The sequence below is a fragment of the Musa acuminata genome, chromosome BXJ2-7, assembly GCF_036884655.1.
Source record: "Musa acuminata AAA Group cultivar baxijiao chromosome BXJ2-7, Cavendish_Baxijiao_AAA, whole genome shotgun sequence".
Lineage (NCBI taxonomy): Eukaryota > Viridiplantae > Streptophyta > Magnoliopsida > Zingiberales > Musaceae > Musa > Musa acuminata.
This window is the reverse complement of record NC_088344.1, coordinates 5000271-5027166: the sequence shown is the minus strand read 5'-3', so window position 1 is coordinate 5027166 and position 26896 is coordinate 5000271. Positions and strand designations below refer to the sequence as shown.

General features: G+C 36.4%; 1 protein-coding gene across 8 annotated transcripts in view; it reads left to right on the top strand.

Annotated features, from left to right (window-relative positions):
- The window catches only part of LOC135616794 (uncharacterized), a 33251-nt gene that overhangs the window by 5239 nt on the left and 1116 nt on the right, over positions 1 to 26896 (top strand). For 5 of the 8 annotated variants that reach the window (XM_065116407.1, XM_065116410.1, XM_065116411.1 and 2 more), the window contains 20 exons: positions 984 to 1063; positions 1153 to 1204; positions 2984 to 3137; positions 5698 to 5785; positions 7027 to 7129; positions 7203 to 7293; positions 10754 to 10851; positions 12192 to 12386; positions 15259 to 15504; positions 16188 to 16283; positions 16399 to 16493; positions 16585 to 16652; positions 16761 to 16844; positions 16919 to 16998; positions 21852 to 21934; positions 22021 to 22114; positions 22304 to 22377; positions 24968 to 25074; positions 25973 to 26091; positions 26173 to 26250. In XM_065116407.1, coding sequence (XP_064972479.1) covers positions 984 to 1063; positions 1153 to 1204; positions 2984 to 3137; positions 5698 to 5785; positions 7027 to 7129; positions 7203 to 7293; positions 10754 to 10851; positions 12192 to 12386; positions 15259 to 15504; positions 16188 to 16283; positions 16399 to 16493; positions 16585 to 16652; positions 16761 to 16844; positions 16919 to 16998; positions 21852 to 21934; positions 22021 to 22114; positions 22304 to 22377; positions 24968 to 25074; positions 25973 to 26091; positions 26173 to 26250 — 2085 coding nt within the window. The remainder of the gene's footprint in view (positions 1 to 983; positions 1064 to 1152; positions 1205 to 2983; positions 3138 to 5697; positions 5786 to 7026; positions 7130 to 7202; positions 7294 to 10753; positions 10852 to 12191; positions 12387 to 15258; positions 15505 to 16187; positions 16284 to 16398; positions 16494 to 16584; positions 16653 to 16760; positions 16845 to 16918; positions 16999 to 21851; positions 21935 to 22020; positions 22115 to 22303; positions 22378 to 24967; positions 25075 to 25972; positions 26092 to 26172; positions 26251 to 26896) is intronic. The other 3 variants (XM_065116409.1, XM_065116414.1, XM_065116408.1) reach the window with 2 other exon arrangements.

Sequence of the window (26896 nt, the reverse complement as noted above, 5' to 3'; positions counted from 1 at the left end):
ACGCGGACCGCTCGCTACTGAGCGGTACCGTCGATTGAGGCCGTTATCATCAATGGTGACCGAGGGAGAAGAAAGAGGGAGAAGGTGCAAGAAGAGGCAAAAGGGGAAGAAAGAAATAGGGAAAAAAAGGAGAACCTGAGATTGGCGCCACTCTCCTCGTCTGCGGCGACTTCTCATCCGCACGTGGGGAGAAGAGTATCGGCGTCGTGGGGTGAAGAGAGGCGACGCCTTAGCGATTTTTTTTTTTCTGTGACGTCGCCCGAGAAGAGATGCGACGTCGTAAATTTTTTTTTTTCTACGACGTCGCCTCGGCGATGTCGCCCTGCGTGGGGAGAAGAGAGGTATACCGAGCAGTTTACCTCTTATATATATATATATATATATATATATATATATATATATATATATTTATATGTATATATTTATATATATACTGAGCGGTATATCAAAATATACCACTCGGCATCTGTACCATACCGAGCAAATCTCGAAATTTTGATACGGTACGAAATTTCAATCCTTGGTAAAAACATTATTCTTCTAATAATGCCTTGGCTGTTAGACTGTTAGTAAGTTGATAGTAGTTGAGATCATCCAAATAAGCAGTGAGTGACAAGTAGATGCTCCACTTTCATATGCTCTTTAAAATTAATTTGAAGTAGTTGGAGAACTTTATGAAACAAAAATTTGAAAACGTTTTCTAGTGGGCCATAGAATAGAAGGTGGTTATTGATTATTTGATTTGAGATGTAGTCATCCTTTCTTTTAATGCAGACCTATTTAAAAATCTGTATAGATGCATGATGAGTTAAAACATAAAGCTATTAGATTTTTAGGTTGGAGGTCTTGCTTTTACTATGTTGATAGTTGATACTAGGTCCTGTAATTTTTGGTTCCATTCAGTTGTCAAAATTCTGAAATCTATTGCTATTTCAAAATAGTGTGCTGAGATCATTTTGTACTTGTTTTATTTCTATTCTAAGGATCTTTGCCATGCTGATCCAAAGTCACTTACTTCTCTCTGGATGCTACTTTTACCTGAGAATGATGTGCTACAATCAAGGTTCGGCTCAATTGACCTTTTGATGCTGTGAGCTTTTTTTTCTTTATCTTGTCTTTTTACCATCACTTTGTGCAATTGTTGTTCTGCAGAAAATTCGAGGCAAATCTGATGACATGTTTGCTCTTTGATCCCATAATAAAGGTAAGCTTTTTGCAAGTCTGTTGTGTGTTTTTTGTCTTCATATGGACTTCCTTTTGATGCCTTTTACCTGTGAAATATACTTAAGCTTTTTCAAAAGCCAGTTTTCTAGAAGCTCATCTTTATTGTTGAAGAACAAACTGCAAAACCAGATTAAGTGGCATACCCGTGTCTAACACGTGTCGGACACATATTCGTCATCGACACGTTCGGACACGTGTTGGACGTCTGTCCAGCCTTGTCTTTTTTTATAATTGTGTTGGATACGACTTAGAATGTCGAAGTCGGGATTCCGCACCACGACTGCGAAGGTGTCGTGAAACTGGGATTCCTCATTGCGAGTGGACTGCAAAGGCTCGGAATCCTTTTTCTCATGAATTGAGGAAGGATTTTCTTACCTATCGTTGGCGTTAAATACCTTAAGACTTGATTGAACCCTTCTTCCTCACCGGCGAAGCCTTTGCTTCGCCCCACCTGTGGAAGAGGCAGGTTCTGCCCTACCTGTCGCCTGCATCCGATCTAGCGAAGCCTGCTCCCCACTTGTGTCCTAGCATCATCCTTTGCCACCGCCCCTTGGCGATTGACCTGCATCCCTGCAAAGCCTCTGACAGAGTCGCGCTGCCAAGCCCTTCGCCCCTAGTGCCCCACCTGTGACTCAATGGCCGTCGTGCATTGTTGTGCTGTCGAGCCATCTAACTTGAGCCCCCTCTCTATCGTCACGTGCTGTCGCACTCTTGAGCCCTCCGCCCTGAGCTCGCCTCTCTGTCGTCATGTGTTGTCGTGATGGTTGAGCCCTTCACCCTGAGCCCCGCTCTATTGTTGCACGTTGTCGCGCTTTCATGCCCTTCGCCCCGAGCACCCCTCTATGGCCATCACATTGTCATTGTGTTGTTGGAGCCATCGCCCCGAACGACCCACCTGCGACCCAGTAGTCGTCGCACGCTCTCGGGCCCTTGGCGACCTCGTCGGCATCCAGCGAAGCTTCTTTCTCAGCGGTGTTCAGTGAAGGTAAATTAATTTTCCTATTTTGTTTTTTATTTTTTAATTTGGGTGGTGTCCAACGAAGGTAAATTAATTTACCTATTTTATTTTTTTAGTTTTTGAATTAGGGTTTTTAAAATATGGGGTTTTAATCTGAGTTTTTTACTGCTGATTATTCTAGTAGGTAAATTTATTCTTTTAGTAGTTAAATTGTTAACATATTATTCTAGTAGTTGATTGTAGGGACAAAGCGCATCTTGGAGTGTGTTCTTCATGACAAAAGATCCATTTGGTTTAAGACCAACCTGCAAGTTAGATGTTCATTAGTAACACAGAGATCGCAGCATCATGACTACAACATTAATAAGCTCCAACAATTGTTATGGAAATTGGACTTATTTTATTAATAAGCTACATTAGTAAGTGTCTGGATAGACTATAAAAGGTTATGGAATATTATATATATATATGTATATATATTAAATATAATTTTTGTCCTCGATGTGTTCGTGTCATGTCCATGTCTGTGCTTCATAGGATGACTCCATTATGGAGTTGATTACTTTTTCCTGCGGACTTTTCTAACACGTCAAATTCCCTGCTTTGCCACTGCATATATGATGTTTTCTTTCTTACCGAGTATCATACATGCACATTTGTCAAGGCAGATTATATCTTCTCTTGGTTTTGCGTTACTGTTTGTAATCTGTGGATTCTGTCATCCTCTTCTTTCAAGTGGTTGCGTTTTGTTTTCCTATTACCTATTTGTATGTTCAATCGATTCTTCCCTTTTATCTACAGGTACGGATCGAATCAACTTCTGTTTTGGCTAGTATGTTGGACGGACATTCTCTAACATTATCACAAGTAGCTGAATACAAAGAATCTTCAAAATGTGGATCATTTACTACATTGTCTAGCTCACTGGGACAAAAGCTAATGCAATTGCATACAGGTGCATAATATTAGTCCTTATTTTCAAACTTTTAGATTGATTGGTGGAATGCTTGGACCATGTTTGTATTCTTTTATAATCTTAATTAGTTTTCTATTACTACTTCCTTGTTTGGTCACTGGTGTATTTTTTTGGCTACATGTTTGATTAGAAATTTGTAACATAAATCCTTCCGAGTCTTCTCAGAGGCTTGTAGTTTGCTTTTGTTGAATACTTGAATTAACTTCATGTTTTTGTTGTTGAATACCTGAGTGTGGGGGATCCTAGCAAGTTGCGACAATGCCAATCATATTTTTTAATGTGGCTTATTGTTTAATTTACTTCGATCAAGTAACTCAAACTTCCTAGATATCTTCTGTTTTGCTCTTTGTGTCAATCATGTTCTGTAGATTTATCTACACCACAAAGCGTACCATGCTTTATGTTTCTTCTATTCTTCTTGTTTCCCAATGAGTCTCATTTTCTTAATTTGAGATGAGTTGGATAGTCTCTCACTAATACTTTGCCTTGTAAAACGATTTTTGAATTGTTGTTTTCATCCAAGGATTGCCTTTACAGTAACAACCTTTTGTTCGTTATGTACTAGCATGTTACAGTGTGGGCCACATACTAAGTCTCACATGCTCATCACATTGCAAAATTGGCAATGACACCTTTGAGACAGCACAATCTCCTAGGCTAGTACCTTATGGTGCTCTACCTCTGAATAAATATTCCATGGTTTGACAATCCTTTTCATTTCCTTCTTGTTGGTTAGTATTTTCTCATTTATGATATATAATTCTTGCATACTGGTTTATGACATGCAACTTTAGCTATACAAAGAGAAAAATTGAGGGAATATAGTCAAGAAATTTTCAAGAATTAGAGTTTCAGGTTTCTTAGATTGTTTAACAAGAAGAAACCATTACTGAAGATACATGAACTTAAAGACAGATTGTTAAACTGGAGAGGGTCATCAGGAAAAATATTAGATGGTTGTAACTTGTAAGATCAGATATTCTCATGGATCGGAATCTTGGGCGGTAAGGAATCATGGACCCAAACTATTGTCGTTAAGACAAGGATGTTATTATGGGTGTATGGGGTCAATAGCAAAGTTGCTAGATTCAATCAGAAATAAAATGGGAGTAAATGGCTTATAAGGTGGTATGGATGTACCCAAGAGTGTTTGAACCTAGCCAGTTGATTGGATTACTACAGAGCCAAAACCAACACAGGCTTTTGATGACTTTTTTTAATGAGCCAATCTGTCCCAACCCTGAAATGAGTTCCTGTAACTCAAGGCTAGCCAGCGGTCTGGTAAGGTTGGCCTGAGTTAGTTGGGTGATACATGAGGGGCTTGTCAACATCTCCAATCTCTTATCACCCAACTAAAACTAAACTTTAAACCATTAAAAGAGTCACCAAATCATAACAAGGGCAAACAAATCCACTAAAATAAATTCAAATGTAAAAGCAAGCACAAGAGATTTTAAATAGAAAAAAGATGCATAAGACATATTTTCAGTCAGAATAGGAATATAGAAGATTGTCAAAACTCAAACATTTAAAATTTTGGTCTCAGATGGTGATAGTGCCAGTAGGAGGGAAAGCATCATGAGCAAGGTCGGTGAGGTGGCCACTTGCACCAATGATGGAGAAGTGACCAACTTTGCTGGAGGTGGCACAGGCAATGGAGGACAATGCTTCCTGCACCATGAGAGAGAGTGGTTTGATGGATATGAAGTTGTGATGGTAATAAAGGATTTGAGAGATATGAGATAATGAAGGAGAGGAATGAAGGAACAACTGGTGTCAAACATTGTGGAAAAAGAAAGAAGATGAGTTACAACTTAGGTGTTAGGGGCAGCAGCTGGGTAACCAATAGGGGGCATTATGACAAGGGATTTCTCGTTTGTTACTTTGTAGAGAGGTTGAGTTGGGCTACCATTACCTAAACCCTCAGCCCAATCCTGACCCAATTTCTAGTTTGGACTGACACTTTTTAGCCCATTCCCAATGGTCCAAACTGAATCTTGCCAAACCCTGTGCTATATGTCAGTTTGGGCTTAGGTTAGCCTGCCCATCTTGTATACCTATATCCTTTAAATGCACCAAGTACACTGAAGATGTTTGTTGGAAAGAAAAAAAAGACAAGTAGCTGAGCTTATATTAACATAATAAGTTGAGTCAATTAGGAGTCCCTGGTGTGAACTACTTTCCAAGTAGGCAGGCGCCTCTTGTTCAAACTCGGTGATAGGAAAAATCCTGTAGCTTACCCAGACAGTTGGGTGATAGGTCCCTTATTATTGTCGTTCTCGTCTTCATATTATTATGCCAGTTATTCTTTCATGTGGCATCTTGGAAGAAATTTGTGTTCTATTAACCCATGAATGTGGAAATAAATTACTGTATTCATTTACAAACTTCTTTTTTCTGAAGATCCACTTGACAGTGGCAGTGATTCTACATACCATATCAAATGCAGATTTTGTCCATTAACTTATTCCTTTTTCAGCTATACGTCCTTGTTTAATTGCAGTGTCCTATGCATGATAAGTTGATCTTTGTGTTGCAGGTTTATTGTATCTTCTGCAACATGAAACTCATAATGGACTTATTTCATCACTGCTCAAAGTCATCTTGGTTTTGATATCTGCCTCCCCGTATGATTTCGATTCTCTCCTTAATGCTTATTCCTATATGTTTTTTCATCATATTCTGAAATCTAGAATTGTTAGTGCATATTACTTGATGCCCAACAGTTTTGAACCTTTCTTTCCACTATTGATAGTGTGGAGTCTTTCAAAATTTGCAGAAGGCTTTTAGTTTTCATTGTGGATTTAAGTACTGGTCCAATACTAATTTCGTTAACATATCATATCATATCATATCATATCGATATGACGTCAGTATACCGTTTGGTGTGTCGACTAATTCTGTTGGGTTGGGTATTAATAAAAAAAAGTGGTGTGTGGTTAGAGCACTATAAAACTATATGCACCATTACCAATACTCGGTTGGACAAATATTTTAAATTGTGGCGTTTTAATTTTGTTTCAGTTGTTTGAAAGTTTTGAGACTTGTTTCTTTTTTTTCCTTCAAAGGGTAAGTGGCGAAAGCAAATAATATACTGAATGAAGTTTCGAACCCTCAACCCTTGGTAAGTTAGTCTGGTACACTACCATTAGACTAATATTTAAGGTGTAAAAAATATTTTGGATGAGGTTTCAAACTCTCAATTTTTGGTAAGTGAGTTTGGTATACCATTATCAAACCAATGTTTAAAGTGTAAAAATATATTGGATGAGGTTTTGAACCCTCAACCTTTGGTAAGTCTGTACACCACCACCAGACCAACATTTAAGGTGTAAAAATATATTGGATGAGATTTCAAACCCTCAACCTTTGGTAAGTGGGTTTGGTACACCACTATCAGACCAATATTTTAGGAAATATGTCATATAAGGTTTCAAACCCTCAACCTTTGGCGAGTTTGGTACACCACTACTAGACCAATGTTTAAGATGCTATATATCAGATGAGGTCTCGAACCATCAACCTTTGGTAAGTGGATTTGGTACACCATAACTAGACCAATATTTAAGGTGTAAAATATGTGAGATGAGATTTCAAACCCTTTGGTAATTGCATCTGGTACACCAAACAATGTTTAAGGTATAAAAATATATCGGATAAGGTTTCAAACCCTCAATCTTTGGTAAGTGGGTTTGATAAATCACTACCAGGCCAATGTTTAAAATGTAAAAACCATTAATAGATGTCATATCAGACTTGCTTCTTTTTTATTGCGTATAAACCATTAAGGCATTAACAGTAGTCAATTTATCTTTTCTTTTGTCATATTATTTTGCATTATGTTTGTTTATAATTTACTATTTAACAGATATGGTCGCATGCCTGGGGATTTGCTACCAACTGCAATTACATCCTTGCATTCAAAAACGAAGGAAATCCTTGCCTCAAAAAATGAAAATATTGGTCTTCTGGTATGTTTTAATTTGCTTTTCCTCTGAAAATGATGATGTTTGACAACATTAAAATTTACAACTATTTTTACAGGTTAACACTCTTAGTTGCTTAGGTGCATCATTTTCCAGATCCCCACCTTTATTGCTCGTCTTAAAATTGCTTGAGGAAGATATTTTACATGGTTAGTTTATTTTTATAATTACAAGCTTTCCAGTTCAAATATTCAGTTTTAGTACCACAATTTTAGACAAATGAAGTTTATATCCAGTTTGGTTTTCTTATAAATGTTTCAGTCTTTCTTCCTATATTTGTTTCCTTTATTTCTTTCCTACATTGCTTTGGCACACTAGTTTTGCCTTTTAGGACTGAACATATTAGCCAGTCGGGTCTTAATGCTTGATATTGTATTTCATCAATTCTAAATAGTTGCTTGTTGTTTTTTTTTCTGTGCAAAGAAGTTTAGTGTGTCATGACATATTTCAATTTTTTTTAAATTTGAAGAAATTACCATTACATCAAATGATGTACATGACGCTCATACGTGGATTTAAAACTGAGACATGTCACTTGTGTAACAATGCACTAACCAATCCGAATGTCTCCATAGAGACTTTTGATCTGTAATTGTTCTTGTTTGGTAGACAAGATTTCACTTTTCCACCAACTTTGCACTATGCATGATGTAGTTTATCTTCTCATTCTACACAACATTTCTCCTCTTGCTTCTGATATATTGTTTTGTTGTATCATCTGTACTTAGTGCTAGTTGTTCTGTTGAAGAGGTAGGCAATAGCAGGAAAAGTATTCTGGGGAAATTGTTATAGCATTAATTTTCTGAGGAATTCAATTTGTGTTCATCAGAATTTGTTATGCAGCCAAAGATGACATTTACATCGAATGAGGCAAGGATATTTTGATAACTTTGTAAAGTTGTTGACTAAATGTCATAACTTACAGTTGTTACTATCCTAAGATGAATTGGAAGTTATTCTCATGAATATGTACTTGTATTTTTGTTCAAGCAGATACTTTCATGGATTGGGATGATATTTATGTCATGGATTTAAGTCTCAATTGTACTGGGAGGTATGGTTTGGTATTTACCAGTTCAATGGTTGACCAATATGCTGATCAGGCAATTTTACTTGGTCTGGTCCAAATTTGAGCTTATTTCTTGATAAGCTTACCATATCAGACCTGTCAGGTGATAAGCTAATTGATACTGAACTTTACTTACCATAAGCCTACCTCCCAGGACTGATTTGGGGATATTTTCTTCTTTTTTTTTTAATAAATCTAGACAGCTGTAATCCTTCTCTCTCTCCCCCTTTCCTTTTCCAACTCCAAGATGAGCAGCAAGAACAAGGCGGACCAATCCCAACGTGCCACTACCTCCATTGAGCCTCTCCTCTATTACCCCTACGTTCATAAGGAGGTCACCTTCGTTCTTGTCTATCAAATACTCTAAGTGTATGCCTCCATCCTCTCCTTCCCTCATGTTTCTTTTATCTGTTCTCTCTCTTTGCTTGTAGCTGTTTGACCCAAGGATTTTAATTTCGAATGATATCGCTTGTACCGAGCGGTCCGTTTCGGTTCGCCAGCAAACCGGTATGCGGACTGCCTGCTACCGGGCGGTACCGTTGATTGGGGATGTTTCCGCCCCGTTACCGCTCGAAATCGATCGGTAACGGTCGATTTCGATCGTCGCCGCCTGCTACCGGGCAGTATTAACCGAGGGAGAAGGAAGAAGAGGGAGAAGAAAAGGGAGAACCTGGAGATCCGACGTCGCTCTCCCTCGACGATCCTGATCTGTCGCCGCCCTCCCTCGTCGAACGCGTATATGACATGTTGCCTCCTCGTCTGAGGCGACGAGGCCTCGGCGTCGTCGACGACTTCTCCTCATCCGTGCGGGGAGAAGAAGCCTCAGTAACATCGCCGAGGCTTCGCGGGGAGAAGAAACGAGGCGACATCCTTTTATTTTTTTATTTTTTAACTTTTTTATTATATATAAAAATACCGAGCGGTACACCATAGCATACTGCTCGGTACACTCATACCGTACCATGCCGAGCTAAGCTCGAAACACCGGTATAGTACGAAATTACGAACGCATGTTTGACCAGTACCAACCTATACCAACACATGATATAACAGTGCATACCATTACCATACTGGTATGGCCAACCTGATTGACATTTTGATCCATGATTCACATATTCATCTTTTGCTTGCATCAATGCCATCTATAGAACAATTGCGGACATCAACTCATAAAGATGGAACAGGGTCTCTGTCAATGTGATGGTGTAATTCTTTAAGGCATTCAAGAGGGTTGTTATTTTAGATAATGTTATTGTTATCCAAGAATGTAAAGATGTGTAAATGACTTGACCATTCTATAGCATATCATAACCAATTAAAAAAGAGAAGTTAATAAACTCAAGATAGCTTGACAAATGGATGAAAAAGCAAACAACAAATATATGTGCTTTTCCAATAACAAAAAGCTATTAAGAAAACAAGGCATGAGGAATTGTGACATGGTACGGGAAGAAATGATTACCACAAAGATTGCTGTTTACCTATAATGAGATTGCTGATATCTCTGATTGAGACTGTGTGTACAAAACAGGATTGGAGTGGGAGGTAAAAGAACAACCTGCCATTAACCTTTAATTTAAATACATGTTTGATTTTCATGAAATAGGATAAAATTGGAAAAAACAATTTCCTTCAGTATTTTCATATATTAGACAAAAGTCTCCTATTATGCATGCAGACTTGGAACCAGTGATCTTTCATGTTTTGTGTTTCTGTTCAATTTAGATGATTAATTTGATCCCATGGATTTTGCAAAAATCAAGGGAAAGCATCGATCTCTTGTCACAGGTGTAAAAGGAATGTGAACCAAACCATTCTTTAGGAACATAATTTCTCTTTGTATAATGGAATTGTGCAAAGGCCTTTCTATATTGTCTATCTGAATCCTTCTTGATGACCCAGCCATGACAATTGTAGTTCCCCAAAAATCTCTTTATTGCTTAGTTTTTCTTCTTGCAAAAGCATGAAGAAAATAGGCAACAGCACTAATATGATCTAGTAATTTTTCCTTGGAAAAGCCTTCCCTTTCTCTCATCTCCAAATTTTGGTTTTGCTCCTGTGTTTGAATTAAGTGTGAGACTTTTTATTTTCAGAAAATTATCAAAATAAGGGATTTCAGCATCAGGCTCAAGTCATAAGGCTAGTGTTTGAGACACATTGATATAAAATGTATTCGCTGCACATGAGTAACATTGAGTTGCTTTAAAACTGACCCTCTTGGTTTGAAATAAAGTAGTAGTATTTTAATCATAAATGTTTTTCTGAATCTATTGCTGTATGTCCAATTATTTTCAAACTTTGTAGTTGGTTCATGAGGGAATTGAAGTTAACTTTTGGTTAGATTATGCAAGTCAATCATTTGCTGAATTGTTGTATGCTTATAGTATGTTTGTAATAATCAATAAGCTTGCCTTAGAAACTTTGGGTAGTTGTTGTTTTGTTTTCAGACTCCAACGTAAGGTTTAGTGATGCAAATCTATTTATGATTATTAGATGTTCTAAACAAGTGACAATGTAAACTGAAACTTTGATCTGTTCAGGTTTTTCTCATGACCAACTAGAGCCATCCATATTCTCTACTTTATTTCACTTATCGGAGAAGAGGAGACATCCAAGTGTTGTTTTTGAGGCCCTTCAGGTATAATATCTTAGTGCTTATTTTTTCTAGTTGTTAGTTGTATGTAAATTGTAAAGGTTCTTAAATTGCATTTTGATTGAATTTGCCAGTACTGAATTAATTTTCTCCTAGATGAATGTAATACAAATTACAAAATGCTGATGAAGACTTAGTATATTCTTCATGGCTTTTAGCATTTTGGGCCATCTTAGGAGGCTCACCTTGGTAGCAGTAGCTTCCTTTGATGGATCAAAGAGTTGATAAAGGCTTAAAGGGTATCCAATAATGATGACAATGAAAAAAAGCCCCAGTTCTTGAAATTTCCAAACAATGGAAACTTATAATGTGAATCATCTACAAAATAAAACTAAAGATTTTCTGGATAAGTGGTTAGAAAGCAAGCACTAGTATGATGATGGTGGTGTCAATATAAAGATGCAAATTATAATGCACCCTATACAATTCAGAGTTTATGATCTTCCCTATAGTTCTGGGCAAGCAAGCAACCAAGTTCATGAAAGTCACTTCTTATGATGTTCTTTCATATATCATGCATTGGAGATTACTGATTGCAAGCCTTTAATTCCCACCAGATTAGCCAATTTTTTTCTACTACCAAATCTTTGGACAAATTGAGTAGAAGATTTTCAGAAATAGAGCAACTGTTGAAATAACAGTTATTCTTCCTGTATGCAAGTCCATTATGCTCAAGTCCATTATGCTTAATTGCCATTGTGCTGTTTAGGCTACTAAGGGGTCACAGCCTCGTATCATCTAGGCAAACCTTGTCCACTGTCAACCTGGGGGCTGAGTATTCTTTTACAAAGCAAAGTGTTAACAGGACGATGGAGTGGAATGCTGATTTAAATGAACAGAATGCATTGCAATGAGAGAGAGAGAGAGAGAGAGAGAGAGAGAGAGAGTTTAGAACTGTTATGAACTTAAGCAGACAGGCTATTAACATATTGTTTTCACTAGACAAATTACTCGGTCTTTTGTCTTGCTTTATTGTAGCCGAGCAAAGACACAATTCCTAGATCTAGAGGAAGCTATTATTTTTTTCTGCTTGTTTTACTTAACCATGATTTATTTAATTAGTAGATTCTGATCACTCTTCTCTTAGTTGCTTTGGTAGCTCTGTAGATCTGTTTCGTTGTTTGAATGCTTTAGCCTGTTCCTCAGCTTGCTACTAAAATATACTGAGATAGGGGTTTTTTATTTAAAAAATTTCTCATGGATAGAGGTGTAATCGTAAATTGTGCATTCCTGATTAGCTGATTGGTATCTAATAAATTCTTCTTCATGTTTTATATACTATTCAATACAGGCATGCACTCTTGATTTTTGACATTATCTTTTAGGTCTTGAGAGCAGTGGCACACAACTATCCAAGTATGGTAACTAGATTTTGGAGACAAGTATCTGATAGTGTTCATGAACTTTTGCACGCAAGGAATCATGAATCTAGCTGTGAAGCAGTAGCTGGTTTTTGCAAGGAAGAATTTAGCAAAGCTGTTGGAGTAACCACAGAAAAATGCATTATGGCTGCTATTAAGGTAACTTTCTTTTATCATTTGATAATAACAGTTGAAAATCTTTATATGTAGACAATCCTTATAATTTACCATTTATTTGAATACTCATCACCCTTGTATCTACAATGCAGCTTATACATACGTATCTACTAAGATAAATGGTCCTACATGTCATAATGGAATTATGAAAGCATATGTCTATTTTTGAATTCCAACAGTTCCTGTTCATCTTTCAGTATAATGTCAAAAAATGAGTTCCAACTAATTTTTTTATTGTTGGCCATTTTAATAAGCTATAATGAGGAAATTCACAGCTTTAGCTAGTGGTAAGTTGTCCCTAATGGAATGGGATGCTGCTTGTTGATTTCAAATTTTAATGATTATGTTCAATAATCTTTCTATTTCTTTGGCCATTCGTTCCTCTCCTTATTCAACAATGGGTGGCTGGCAATGCCAGCGGTAACCAGTCGGGTTGGCAGCGTCAGGTGGCTTTAGGTAAGGATTGATCAAAAGGATTGATTGTCTTCGAGAGAGATCGGAAGATGACAATGACAACAACAACAAAGCCATAAGTCCCAACTATTTGAGGTCGGTTACATGAATGTTTTGCTACCATTGAAATCTTCGAGAGAGAAGGTTAGTAACAACAACCTTCTTCTAATCTCTCTCGGAGATCATAATAAGATTATTAAAATTTAAAAACCCTAAACATAAACTTAACAGAATAATATTTTCAAATTGAGGGGTAAGCTCAGTTTATGTGGGTTACTAGGCAGCCTGTGAACCAGACTGGACTAGGCAAAAAGCCCTGGTCCACGTGTCGGTTCAGCTGTAGACTGGTAAATACCATCCTGTACATACATACTGCCATACATACATACTGCCTGGTGTTTACCTGTTTAGGCGGTATTTCAAATCATTGCAGAAACGAATATTCTGTGCTACAATTTAATAAAATATGATCTTTGTTAGGATTGACCCAGCCAGATTCTGTTTCTAACTATTTTGGTAATACCAACCCACTTATATAAGAAACCATCTTCTTTCCACAAAATGTAAGGTCTTGCAATTTCTTTCCAAAAATCAAGGTTCACACCAATATCTCAAATCTCGTGCATGAACTTGTTCTATCTGATTCAGATAGGTGTGCTGTCCAAATAATTTGAGATGACGCAAAAAAAGCAAAGAACCCAAAACCTCAATACTGCTCTCAATAGTACCATGTTGCAAACAGAATGGTACGCCTCACCCTTTCCAGCTGGCCATTGGCACCATTCATAAACAGAGTCTTGAAATGCCATTCTTTTGGCAGGCTAGTGTATGGATTTGAGCTTAGCAATATGGATTTTCTCCATGATTCAGCTCTAAGAAGGGCACAGCTGTTCCTTAATTTGAGATCATGTACCATTCTCGTCCGTTGTCTTCCTTTTTCCATTGTGTCTCATCTAGTTTTAATTGATTGATTCTTTATTAGTTGAACATTTGGCTACTGAGCTCGCTGAATGATTCATTGCCGATAAACTCTTCTGTTCCATTTTCTGGTTTGCAAAAGACTAGACTCAATGGAAAAATTCCAAATTTGAAATGAGTTGGCATTTTAGTTTTCATCTCTTGGAATGGAAGGTGTATCTCAGTTGATGCCTCCATGTGTTTTCCTTCAAGGAGCCAAGGTTCAAATTAAAATTCAGTTTTGATTTCCAAGATTTATGTGGAATGTCTTTGAAAGTCTATGTTATGATGCTTCTTTGAAGAGAAATAAAAAAAGTTTCAGTTTCTGGTTGAGTATTACATTGAAGACCCAGACCTGTAGCAGACTGCAGTGTAGATGGATTTCCGAAAACTTACTACAGCCTGTCACTGTTTAAATCTATGGGCCTTAATAATGACAGGTGTTTTGTAGGGTTTTTGAAGATCTATTAAATTATTTTTTTTGCAAAAAGTTCAAATTATGAAAAGTCGATGCCTGAATTTAGGGTTAATTCACAAAATGATTGCTATTCATGGCACAGTGGGGTGTCAAAACTGTCCTGACACAACATACTGCCATGTATTTTGGCCTGCCCATGTGTCAGTACAGCATATGTGGCTTGGCATGGCAAGATAGTTCCTATTCAAGGTACATTGTTTTAAAGTATCATGCACTTCACTATATACAAACATTCCCCTTCTCACCATCATCCATTAACACTACCATGCCAGATCTTTAAAGAGAAATTAAAGAACATTTTTTTAATATTCTATTAGGCTCATTAAGACTCTAGTAATGCTGTTGCAGTTGGTCACCACTGAATCTTATAATTCCTTGGATTTAAAGGTTCAATATTTTCTAATGTTAGCTTTCACAGAAATCTTATAAAAACAAATTTAGAAAAAGATTGTGGACTTGACTCTTTGTAAATGTTGTCATTCTCTATAAATGACAAGGTTTTATATACCAATTGGAGCAGAATGTTCTGCTGGTATATACCCATTCATTCAAGGATTGATATCGGACCATATAGGTCATTACCGGTTGGTGTTCAGTTTGCTATCATATTTTCTTCTGGTGATAAGTTGCTATACCACTTGGTATATCAGCACAGTTGCAGTCCAAATGGTTCCTAGAGAAGGTATCAACTGAGGTCTAAATCCTTGCCATATGGAAAATAAGGAATCTTCATTGTTTCCCATTAGTATTCACAACCATACATACATGATGGTTTGCTTGTATGTTTACTCGCAAAATGCGATGGTTGAGCCCTGGCCCAATAAATTTATTTTACAAGTACAAGTTAGTTGTTTCAAGCATAGTTTGAAATCTCGTGATTTTCTAATGTAACAATTTAGGCATTGCTGCATTCAATCTTTCACTATCTTAACCACATGAGTTGATTATTTAAAGCTTGTGAATTAGGTTCTCGATGAGTGCCTTCGTGCAGTCTCTGGATTTAAAGGAGCCGATGACCTCCAAGATTTTAGATTACTTGATATCCAGCGTATTTCTGATTGTACCAGAATTAAGAAGATATCATCTGCTCCTTCATATGAACTTGATGGTCCAGTGGCCTTAAATGGAGATTGTGTCTCATGTGGGCTTGAGCAGTGGAATGAGGTTATCGTAAAGCATCTACCTGAGTCACTATCACATGCCTCTCCAATTGTAAGTTATAGTATTGCAAGGTCTAGTCTTTCAATTTGCACCACAATAGTTCACGGTCTGAACCTAATGTATCTTATGAGTCTGAATTTGCATATGCATGTTTCCTTATTTTATTGTTGTTTATCTTTATTAAGCTTAGATGATCAGCAGAAGAATATCTGAATGAGTTATAGATATGATCTCTTCCTGACTCATTATTGCTATTACTTTGTATTCTTTATACCTGCTAGTTTGGGCCTTCTATACAAATAGTGGATGAATATTAGATAACGACTTTAGCCTGGTTTGTGGAATTCTTCAACGTCTTGCCGTCTTGTTCTTCTTATATATTTTTTCTCAGCAAGAGGGTTCATCATCATATTTCTTATTGCTTTTGTATTCAAAATCACACAAAGGACTTTGAAATCTCAAAGCAATATCTATTTCATGGATTTATGTTTATCTGGCATTCAAAATTCAAATGTGAGACGGCGATCAATATATTTCAGAAGTATTAAACATAGGGGTTGAGTTCACTTGATTTCACGTGTTTGGAGGACAATCATCTAGGGTTTATGGTGCATAATGATGTAGAAATTTCATGTAAAAATGAGTTATTCATTTTTTTTCTACACGGATTGTAAACAAAATTTCTTGTAGTTCTTTTGGTAGATACTGATCAACTCATGCCTATGCTAATTCAGGTGAGGGCAGCATCAGTTACATGCTTTGCTGGGATGACATCAGGTGTTTTCTCCTCTTTGACTGAGGACAAACAAGAATTTGTTATTTCTTCAGCTGTATGTTGTGACAAATACTAACATAGATCATTGACGGTTTCTATTATTAAACAAAAAATTTAGGATTTTTTTTGGTAAGTAGTATATGGAAGTATTTACCATGTGCATTCCATAGGTTACTGCAGCATTCGGTGATGGAGTTCCTTCTGTCAGATCAGCTGCATGTCGAGCCATTGGTGTCATAACATGTTTCTCAGAAATTGTTTCTCGGTAATTCTATCTTGGATGTTCTTGCATCTCAAATTGCAGTGATTTAGAATCTGGAGTTACATTTCACTTTCATCGGAGTGCCATTTTTCAGATCAACAGTGATTGACAAATTTATACGTGCAGTTGATTATAATTCACATGGTCCCATAGCCTCGGTACCTACTTTTATGTTTTTAATATTGCTACCGTTACTAGAATTACAATTTTGTTTTCTTATCTTTAAAATGGCTAGTTTTATTACAATTATGTTTTTCTTCATCCAGGTACGGATTACCGCTTCATGGGCTCTAGCAAATATATGTGATGCCCTTCGCCACAGAGCAACTGAACTGGACCTGGATAGATCTGAAGGTTAGATTTGTTGCCATTTGTCTTATTTTACAGGCTTTTTACCTATATTTCATTTTAAGTTCAAAAATTCTCAGATGCAGGTGAAATAAGGCTTTCTGACTCTATCTCTCTTTTAGTTGAAAGTGCACTACGATTAACTAAGGATGGTGATAAGGTGAGGTGGTTACAACTTACAACTTACAACCAAATATGTTGCATCATATTTGTATCAACCATATTTACTTCTTACATTCTCTTTTCTGTTGGTATGATGTAAAAGATGTGTTGAACCTGTTGATGCTCTAATATATAGCAAATGCCTATTTGTTTACATATATGGATACACTGAATTGTGACAGTTATTTGGTTTGTGTTCCTGAAAAGGTCGACAATATTTTGTGAAAATACTAGCAAAATGGATTCTAAATTATAGTTATCAAGATTGAACTATTACTTGAACTGGCCATGCCTTGGGTCATTTGGATAATTGCCCAGACTGATAGGTCTGATGTTTCAATAAAATTTTAAAATATAAATGTGTACAATAATAAATTAATTTTATATGATAAAAATATAAAATATACAAAAGGAATATGTTTTCGTGTTCTTCTTGTTACTTTCTTTTTCATTGTCTTTTTCTTATCCTTCCTTTCTTTTTCTTCTTTCTCTTCTCCATCTTTGCTTCTCTGCTGATAACATCCCTCGATTCTCTTCCATGAGAGCCATGAGCAGCAACCTGAAGCAGGGTATAGGTGATGAGCAGTTCTTCCTTCTCCTCTCCTCTCTTTCTCCCCTACAGTTTTTCTTCCCTAGGCTGTTACATCTTTTCTGATTGTCCTATTTCTCCTTATTTTCTTCTGCTTCTTTTAGACTGGAATCAAGAGGGGCATTAGAACGTACTCAAATGTGGGTGTGGTGGCCAAGGAGTGGCGTCAGGAAGAAGCGCTTGATTGTGGCATAGGTTTGGGGGAATAGGATGTGGCAATTAAAGGAACTGGGGCCAAGGAAGACACAAGAAAATAACTCGACAATTTTAATAAACTCGTCATGTAGTACCACCCGAGGTGGCACGGTATGGGTGGCAAGAACTGGTATGACCAGTGACCGAGATGCAGATCGCCCGAGTCACTATCGGCATGCCCCAGTGTACCGTGTTGGTACACTAGTGCAGACTGATACGTACTGACCTGACAAATCTCCGAAACGGGTCTGGTACCCGAAATGGCGAACCCTGGTTTAATGAAAACCATCCTATTCACCTTGTTTTTTTCTCTAGGAGGAACCATATTTTCTCAAAAAGGTTGTACATCATATGACTTTGTTATCTAGAATGTAAACCATCTAAGTCAATGTACTGGTGTAGGTGCCAAAGTTCAAAATTTTTGGTCTAGTACAAGAACAGGAACTCATCAACTGATAGAAGCTAATTATTATGGTATTAATATGATCAGTACATACTTAAAAGTTCTAAAATTGTGGTTTATGTTTGGTATATAGGTGGCACAGTTCTTTGCCACCATTCTGTTATCTGGTTGGACTGGTATGACGCCATCAGTATACCATAATGTTTATTTCTGTGGTAGATAGAGACATACTAGATGCTTCTCTTGGTTCGTGGAGATGATCAGTTGGTTCATGTTGATCTCGAATCATGCTACATGCTGATTTCTTAATTTGCTATTATTAGGTAAGATATATTTATTTTACCAAGTAATTAACTGATCATCGAATTGGGTTGCTAGTAATGGAAGCAGAAAACTCAGAGAGATTCATTATTATTATTATTATTATTATTATTATTATTATTTTTGGTTTAGTTCTTTTATTGTCATAGCTTTTTGTCTATGATCCCAAGTTCTGAATCATGTTGCTGAGATGGAAAAGATTCATGAGTTGTAATCAGGAACCTGGATTTAGGTTTCATGGGAGTTAGAGATCATTACAACTTTAATATATGGAAAATTATGCATTAAAATAAGAAACATGTGCTCTTTTATCCAGTCCCCTTCATCATCTGATGCAACATGATGCTACGGAGTCCTAATGGTGACCTCTCTCTTGGTTGAAGCACTCGATTAATACATCACTGGTTTTAAGTCAAAATAGACTGTTCAGTTCATTTGTGATTATTCCAGCATAGTTAGGCGACAGATGAAGTCAAATATCGAATTCTACTGTATCCATTTTGGTTGAGATCCTGGTGTCTTGGTATAACGATGCCACAAGATGTTGCGACTGATATTAGCAAAACATTAAGCACTTGAACCCTTCTCTAAGAATACTACAATTTTCTGAGTAAAGATTTTAATTTCTAATATCTTAAGAATTTTAAAAATACTGTTGATTCTTTTAGGGACGAGAGAAATCACAGGCAAGGTATGAGCCAGAATTTATGAAGCTCAACAGACATTAAGATTTAAGATTGTGTAATTATTTCTTTATGGCTGTTGTGGTTGTTTGACCATGTGACAACATCTATTGTCTTCTTCTTGATATGTAGTAGTCAAGGTCTGCCATTTCGGGTACTGATGCTATATCGGTCACTGGGTGGACCAGTTAAAAAGATTGGTCCATACAAGTCTACTGAGTGTCAGTATACTGGTATGCACCAGATTTTGGTACATACATAAGACGTTCCCAAATAATCTATTTTAACCTAATATATCCCCTTTTCTGGTTATATATTATCAAATTAGATAGTTTGTTTTTGAAAAATAAGATATGGATTAATGAAAATGTCTCATCTAGAGAGGCAACACAAATTGAGACATTCTGATACAAAATTGAGTCTTGCTCTTGCTTTGTTAGCATAGTTGACTCGATATTACAAAAATCTTTGTGTTGAGCTCACAAGGGACCTTCCTAGCGAATCAAAATAGGTTTATAAACAATATATATGTTTATAAAATACTAAATGAAATGTAAACCAAAGACAAATACCTACTCGAACCCGGGCCAATACATCTAGGATCAATATGGGTCCAATATTGAGTGTCGTCTAGGATCCTCGATATGATGGACAGAATGTCGTCTGTAGGACCCATTGATGTAATAATGTGGTCATAGTCGTTGCTGCATCATCATTGATGACTCTGTGATAGGAGGCTCTTATGAGAAGCACGTTGATGCCGCATCATCATTGATGGCTTTATGGTAGGAGGCTCATATAACAAATAGGATCGCAACAGGTATGATAGGATTTGTCATCATATCATTGTTGCATATCTTACCTAGAGAAGAATGACCAACTTCCACCATGTATATGTTGGTTATTCCATCATAATGGTGGGAAGGCTGTGAATATGTTGAATTCCCATCAGTGTCACTATTGGGTAGGCTTTATGGCATCTGAGACGGATCATCCATTCCTTTCCCTTCCCCTGCCCCTTATCCTTGCAGCCATAAATGAGCTGCACGGATCCTCGTGCTTTGTGATCCGAAACCTATGTGCCCTGAGCAGTGATTTAAATAGGTGCCCGGGTGCTCAGGTGAGGCGAGGCAAGGCGAGGCCCGAGCGCCTTATGGGTGAACCAGGCGACGTGCTTCAATGAGGTGCCACCTAGGTGCTCACTTGAACCTAGGCGCCGAGCGCCTGATTCAAATGAAGCAATCGAACTAGACTTTAAGTTTGGTTCGGTTCAATAGTGCCTAGTTTCTTATCCGCAAAAGCCACCCCTGCACACCTATGCGACCTCGAGCCATCAACCCTAGCGCTGCTTTTGCGTCTGGTGCCAATGCTTTCTGCTACTGCCTCCGTTACAGATGTGGTGGATTGAAGCTTCCTCTAGTGCTGATGGACGGGTTTGACGGCCTAGCCTTCGTCCGTAGCTTCCTTTTGCCGCTGCTACTTCCATGTGCAGTTCCTTCCACCATCGAGGGAGAGGACCGTAGCTTCCTCCACTATCGATGGACACCTTTGAAGCTTCCTCTGCCCACAACATCGTCGTCTGCAGCTTCCATCACTACCGTTGTTACTGTCTGTAGCTTCCACTGCTGTTGCTGCTGTCGTCCGTAGCTTCCTCTGTTGTCACAGTTGTCATCTGCAACTTCTTCCTCCACTACTGCTGTCGTCCGCAGCTTCTTCCGTCACCGCTGCCTTCTCCTTCCTCACTTTCTACTGTCAATGACACTTTTCTTCCCTTTTGCTACTGTTAAAAGTTCTTTTCTCTCCCTTTAACTACTGTAAATAGTAAATAATATACTGTTAATAGTAGATTGTTAACTATTGTACAAAACAAATATATCCCTTTGCTCTTAACAGTAAAATAAGCCTGCAATGGAATATATTAGGATGGTACTTTAGATATTTTTATTTTAATATTATATTTTTATTTATATAATCATATTTATCAATTATATTATTTTTTTTTATATTTTAATATTTCAAAACGCCTCACTTCGCTCGGGCAAGCGCTTAGCGCTTTTTAAGTCACTAGCTATGAGTAAATACTACTCGACCATCGTACCCTGACTCTTGAGTAGTGGTACCACGATGTTGTTGCCAACATTGGACGATGGTTGTTGACGATGTTGCATCTCCATAGAATTCGTGAAACGTGGACAACAAGGGAGATAGTGTCTCATCACCAGACTGAACCTGTTTCTCATCAATGTGTCCATGGGATCCCAAGACCATCAAGCTCATCCCTTTCCCTTCTTGCAAGAGTAGAATGTTCCCATGATCACTAGCTCCTCCTGTAAGCCTTGTTCCTCTTCTTATATTGCCATCAATATAATTAGGAGATACATTTTCTTTTGCAAATCTATCAAAATAAACCTCTGGGAACACTATTACAGGCTTTTCTTGGTCATTAAAAATTATATGTAATTCTTTGTTCTTCTTTTTATACTTTTCCGTTAATTGCTTTAACAAATCTCTAAATCAGCATCGTGGTTCCTTTCAGAAAATTTCAAAATGAAGATAGGTGTGCCATTTTGCTCATGTCTAGGAGATTCACTCAGTATTTCTTATTGTCAATATTTGAATTTCACTCCAACAGTTCCTAAAATTTTAACTTATTTTTATAGATTAAGTCAAATGCTGTGAGGGCTCTTGGAAACCTTTCAAGATTTATCAGATTAACTAATCATTCTGCAGAAAGTTTGCCAAGGTACTAATGGTATTCTATTAGTTAACTAGTGCATTTGTCTTTCTTATATTAGTGTAGAAAAGAAATGACTGGTTATTTTTCATCAGCAGTGGTTCAAAGTCAGCTTTTCATGGAAATGCCCACTGGCTTGAGAGAATGGTGCAAGCATTTGTTTCTTGTGTGACTACTGGTAATGTAAAGGTATGTCAAGCATTTGCTTCGCTACATTTTGCTCTAGGATAAGTGATGACTAATATCTTGTTGACCAAGCACCTTGAGAAAACAAATTCAATGGCAAAACCTCATTCTTTACAAATAATTGTATGGAGGTAGGTTGATTTAAAATCTTCCGATGGTCTTTGTTAACTTATTAACTCTTTGGTGTTTCAGGTTCAATGGAATGTTTGTCATGCCTTAAGCAACTTATTCATGAATGAAACAATAAAGCTACATGATATGTCTTGGTAAGGTTATCTCAATTTGTCCAATGATGTTGTGTATTACATGTTTTCTTTCAATGTTTTATTGCTTTACATTAAAACATCTTCAGATTTCAACCTCATTATACTTAGTACTTTATTAATTTGTATGGCCATGCGACATAGAATTTCTTATGGTGTTGAAGTGATGGTGAATCGTTAAAAGAATATGCAAATGCTACTTAATTTTCTCTGCATGTAATATCTGTCCTATCTCCACGTATTATGTTTTGAGACCAAAGTGACTTCAAAGTAAAGATGAAAAAAAAGAGTCATCTATTGGCTTGTTTGTTGCACTAATCTTTGAGCTTACTATATTTAATGAAGATCAAGTTTACCTGATATTTAATTATATTAGTTATTGTTTTGGGGATGAAGTGGTGCTAAAATTGATTTTTTTCTAGTGTCTATTTTGATATTTCTAACATGGTTTGCTTTACCGGTGTACCGACTATCGGTATGGTATGTACTAATGTTCAGACATACAGTATAGTGGGGGTGTATCGACGGACTAGTATGTACCACTCATATTGATCCCTTGTTGGACCGGTACGTACTACCTGTACTGAGCGGTACACCGTGATACGGTGAACTTTGAATTTTCTGGTTTCTCTTCCTTAACAGTTTATCATTGCAATAGTTTTTTTACAATATTTTTCTTGTTTTCGAAGCACCAGTGTGTTCGTTTTTTTTACTTCTCTAATAATTTCTTGATTGATGTATTTCTATTATTTCAAATCATAAATGCTGTATTTGGATCCTATATCTTTTAAAAGATTTTTTTATATTTATAGATAATATTCCTAGCTTCACCTATTAATAACCATTAGATATATTATTAATAACCAAGTTTTTTTGTATTACGGGTTAATAAATTACATTATATGATTAAACATTCCAAAATAAAATTTGTGATTTATCTACAACTCCTATGCAAATGTGGTTATGCGCAATACATTTGCATTTGCATTTGAAAGTCTACACATTTTGATCTCCTTCCCCAAACCCTACATTGAGAATACATACATACATATGTATGTATGTATGTATGTATGTACCTACTTGATCACCTTGACACCCAAGTTTTGAGGTCTTACATGATGGTCGAAATTGAAGTTCAGATCCTGAAGTATACATGAGAGCCCCTATTTATAGAGTGGTGAAGAAATATCCCCAAAGTAAGGATTATTCTAAAAAATATTCTCATCCTTAATCCAAAAAATATTCTGAAAATATTCGCATGTAGAGAACTCAATTGGCTCGAAATATTGGCTGTATCAATATGAAAAACAATTTCGTACAGATGTTTTGGGTTAGCAGTTACATGTAATAAATATTTTGAATTTAGAAGTTCGCTGAGTTGATCTTTTTATGAATTTACTACTTTAACCTTCTACAATAATGTTTAAATATCTTTGTATTATGGAATTGCTTTTATGGTATATTGACATAGCTTCGGGAACCTACTATATTAATTTGTTATTCCTTGTATAGTGTTGGGTGATCAGTTTTCTCTCGTGATACATATTTTATATGCTTTTTTTTGCATATGATTTAGCTAATAAAATAGTATATGCCTATAAAATTTTTTATTTTGCATTTTCACAAATCATGGGCTTTTGTTCTTTAATTTTCTAGGTTACAGGACTGCAGTAAGCCTAATTGATGTTACTTCAGTGCATCTTGTTTGACTAAAATTTCAGATTCGCTTTACTATTGACTACTGGAATGACTTCTAGGGTTTGAATTCTCTATCAATTTCACTTGTAGGAGGTACAACAACAATTATAGTAGTGTTTTTTCCATATAGCTGCATGGTGAGCTTATTTGTGGAAGAAATGCAATGACAATTTAATGATGAATTACATGCAAAAGTTTCTGAAATTGAAAAGGAAAAAATAAGCAATTGCATTTTGTTAGACTGAAACAATATAAGAATTGAATATTCCATGAAGCAGCCATGGTATGCAAATTTTCGATGTACATACTGACAAGTTGGAGCCACATATACTTTACATTTTATGTACTTTCCTCAAAATTTACATCATAAAGTTCAAACTAAATTCACAAAAAATTATGATCAGTGCAGTGTTCAAGGTCTGAAATCCAAATTTCTTCAATTTACTGACACTTCAAGCATAGAGTTCAATACTATTTTGCCTGACATATGTGGGACAAAGAGAAGTCACCAAGAAGAATGGCTCCTTTGTTTTATGGGAGGAACCCACTGAGAGCCCTTCTCTCTACTTAACCATCAAATAACACTTATCAGTGATCTTTGTTCCATAATGACCAGTTACATTTTTATGGCACTGGACTCTTGGACTTTATTGGTTTACTTGAAAGTTTTGATTTTTCAGTACTCAATGACCGTGAACTCATCATTTTCAATTGCATTGAATTGTAGCAATAGTTTCTCATGTTGTCATTTAAATTTCCATTATATACTTTAATGTGTATATTTCATTGCAGGGTAGATGTTTTTATTTTTCAGTTTGTTGTCTTTCTTCCTCGAATACCTTGGATGCGGTTGTCAGTTTGTTCTGATTATAGGCACTCTTAATTTCTGCTGCAGGGCACCTACTGTTTACAGTATTCTTCTATTGCTTCTTCGTGATTCTACCAACTTTAAGATTAGGATACATGCTGCAGTTGCTTTAGCTGTTCCAACATCGAGGCTTGGTTAGTAATAACTATCCTCTGATTTGCCGAATATAATTTGGATCCACTAGGTCATTGAGATTAAACTAGATAAAACACAGAACAATTAATGCATGGGAATGACTTGTTCTACAAAAAGAACTATAAAAGATAAAATTGACTGAATGCTTGAGGGCTGGAAGCCTGGAACTCATAAAAAAAAAATTATAAACTTGCTTTCCTTAGTACTGAATGTTTCTAAATGATCTCTTCTTCTTGATTTCAAGCATTTTTGTAACTGGTACTTTTTTTCTGTTTACATTATATTGCTAGTGAATTTGTGATGCTATCAGTACAAGGTAGGATTTATGAATTCTCCTTTCAATTTTATTTAATTTATGTTCATCTACCCTCCCAAGGTTTGGAAACTCAGCTGCATGCTGATTAGTGTCCCTCAATGCAGTTTCTTTCTAATTCACTTCATCTTACTTTCAATTTGTTTCTTATCAATCTCATTTATCAACTTGAATCAGTTCCATTTTTGTTATTGTTATGCCAAGGGTTGTGTCACAATAAAATGCTTTATGAATAAACCAGTCATATGGTTGGAAGACTCCAAATGTGCAATGGTTGGTATAAAAGGGGTATCCTGTGATGAAGCTATTGCCAATGTAAGGTTTGGGTAGAGTGACTGTACTAGAGATATTCCTACTAGCAGGGATGTCATTTCATGATTCAAACCCTTGACTCAGATCATGAAGGAGTAATTTTGTGCTGGTGCCATGGATATCCCTCGTGAAGGGATGCTATAATTTTAATCATCTTTAAAAGCCTTCCCATTCAGCTTTCCTTTATCGAGTAGCTCTTGAGCTATTTTAATAAGAAACTCTACCACAAGAATTTTACTATACTAGTGCACGTTGATTGTTTTACCATGCAGACTATGGGAGCTCATTTTCTGATGTTGTTCAAAGTCTAGAACATGTACGTGAATCATTAGTTTCAGATCAATCTTCAACACCATCTAGTTTCAAATACAAAGACAATCTTGCAAAGCAGGTTAGTTTAATAATATCCAAATGAAGACCAAAGCATCCCTTCACAAGCAGACATTATGGCTTAACAACCTTCTTTTTCCAGATGACTTTGACAATGTTGCATGTGCTTGGCTTTGTTTCACCCAATGATGACCAAGCTCTGAAAGATTTCCTTGTTAAGGTCAGTACAATTTGTTCTTAGTATTGTTGTTGATCTTCTCTTACTTCATATATATTGGAAGTTTATTTGAAAATGCACCTTAAATCTGTTAGAAGAAGGTTTGCTGTTAGTGTTTTTCTTAGATGGCATAAATTTCTAACTCTGTTCAAAGAGTGTAATAGTAACTATTTTATCTTGTCATACATGCTACATATGACAGCTGTTCATTTTCATTTCCCTTTGGTAATGATTGTCTTAGACAACAGAAGAAAAATCATTTCCAAATGAGCTACAGAAAGAATAGAAGATTGAATCATATGATCCTTCTTAATCTGAAAATTGAGTATCACTTCGTTCCTGCTACTGTCAGACATGAATTCCTTTGATTGACTTTTAGGTTTTAGTTTCTAAGGAAAAAGACCTATGCTATCTTAAAAGTTATATATATATATATGTAGACAGATACATACATGTATATATACATATATACAGACATATATATATACACATGTACCCACACATATATATATATATACACATGCACACACACACAAATATATATATATGGTGCAATGAAGAAAATGTTGAAGCCCTTAAGATAGTAGCAAGAAAATGTCTACTCTCTATATAGCTTGATCCAAGCAGTGTCAACTTGATATGCAATTCA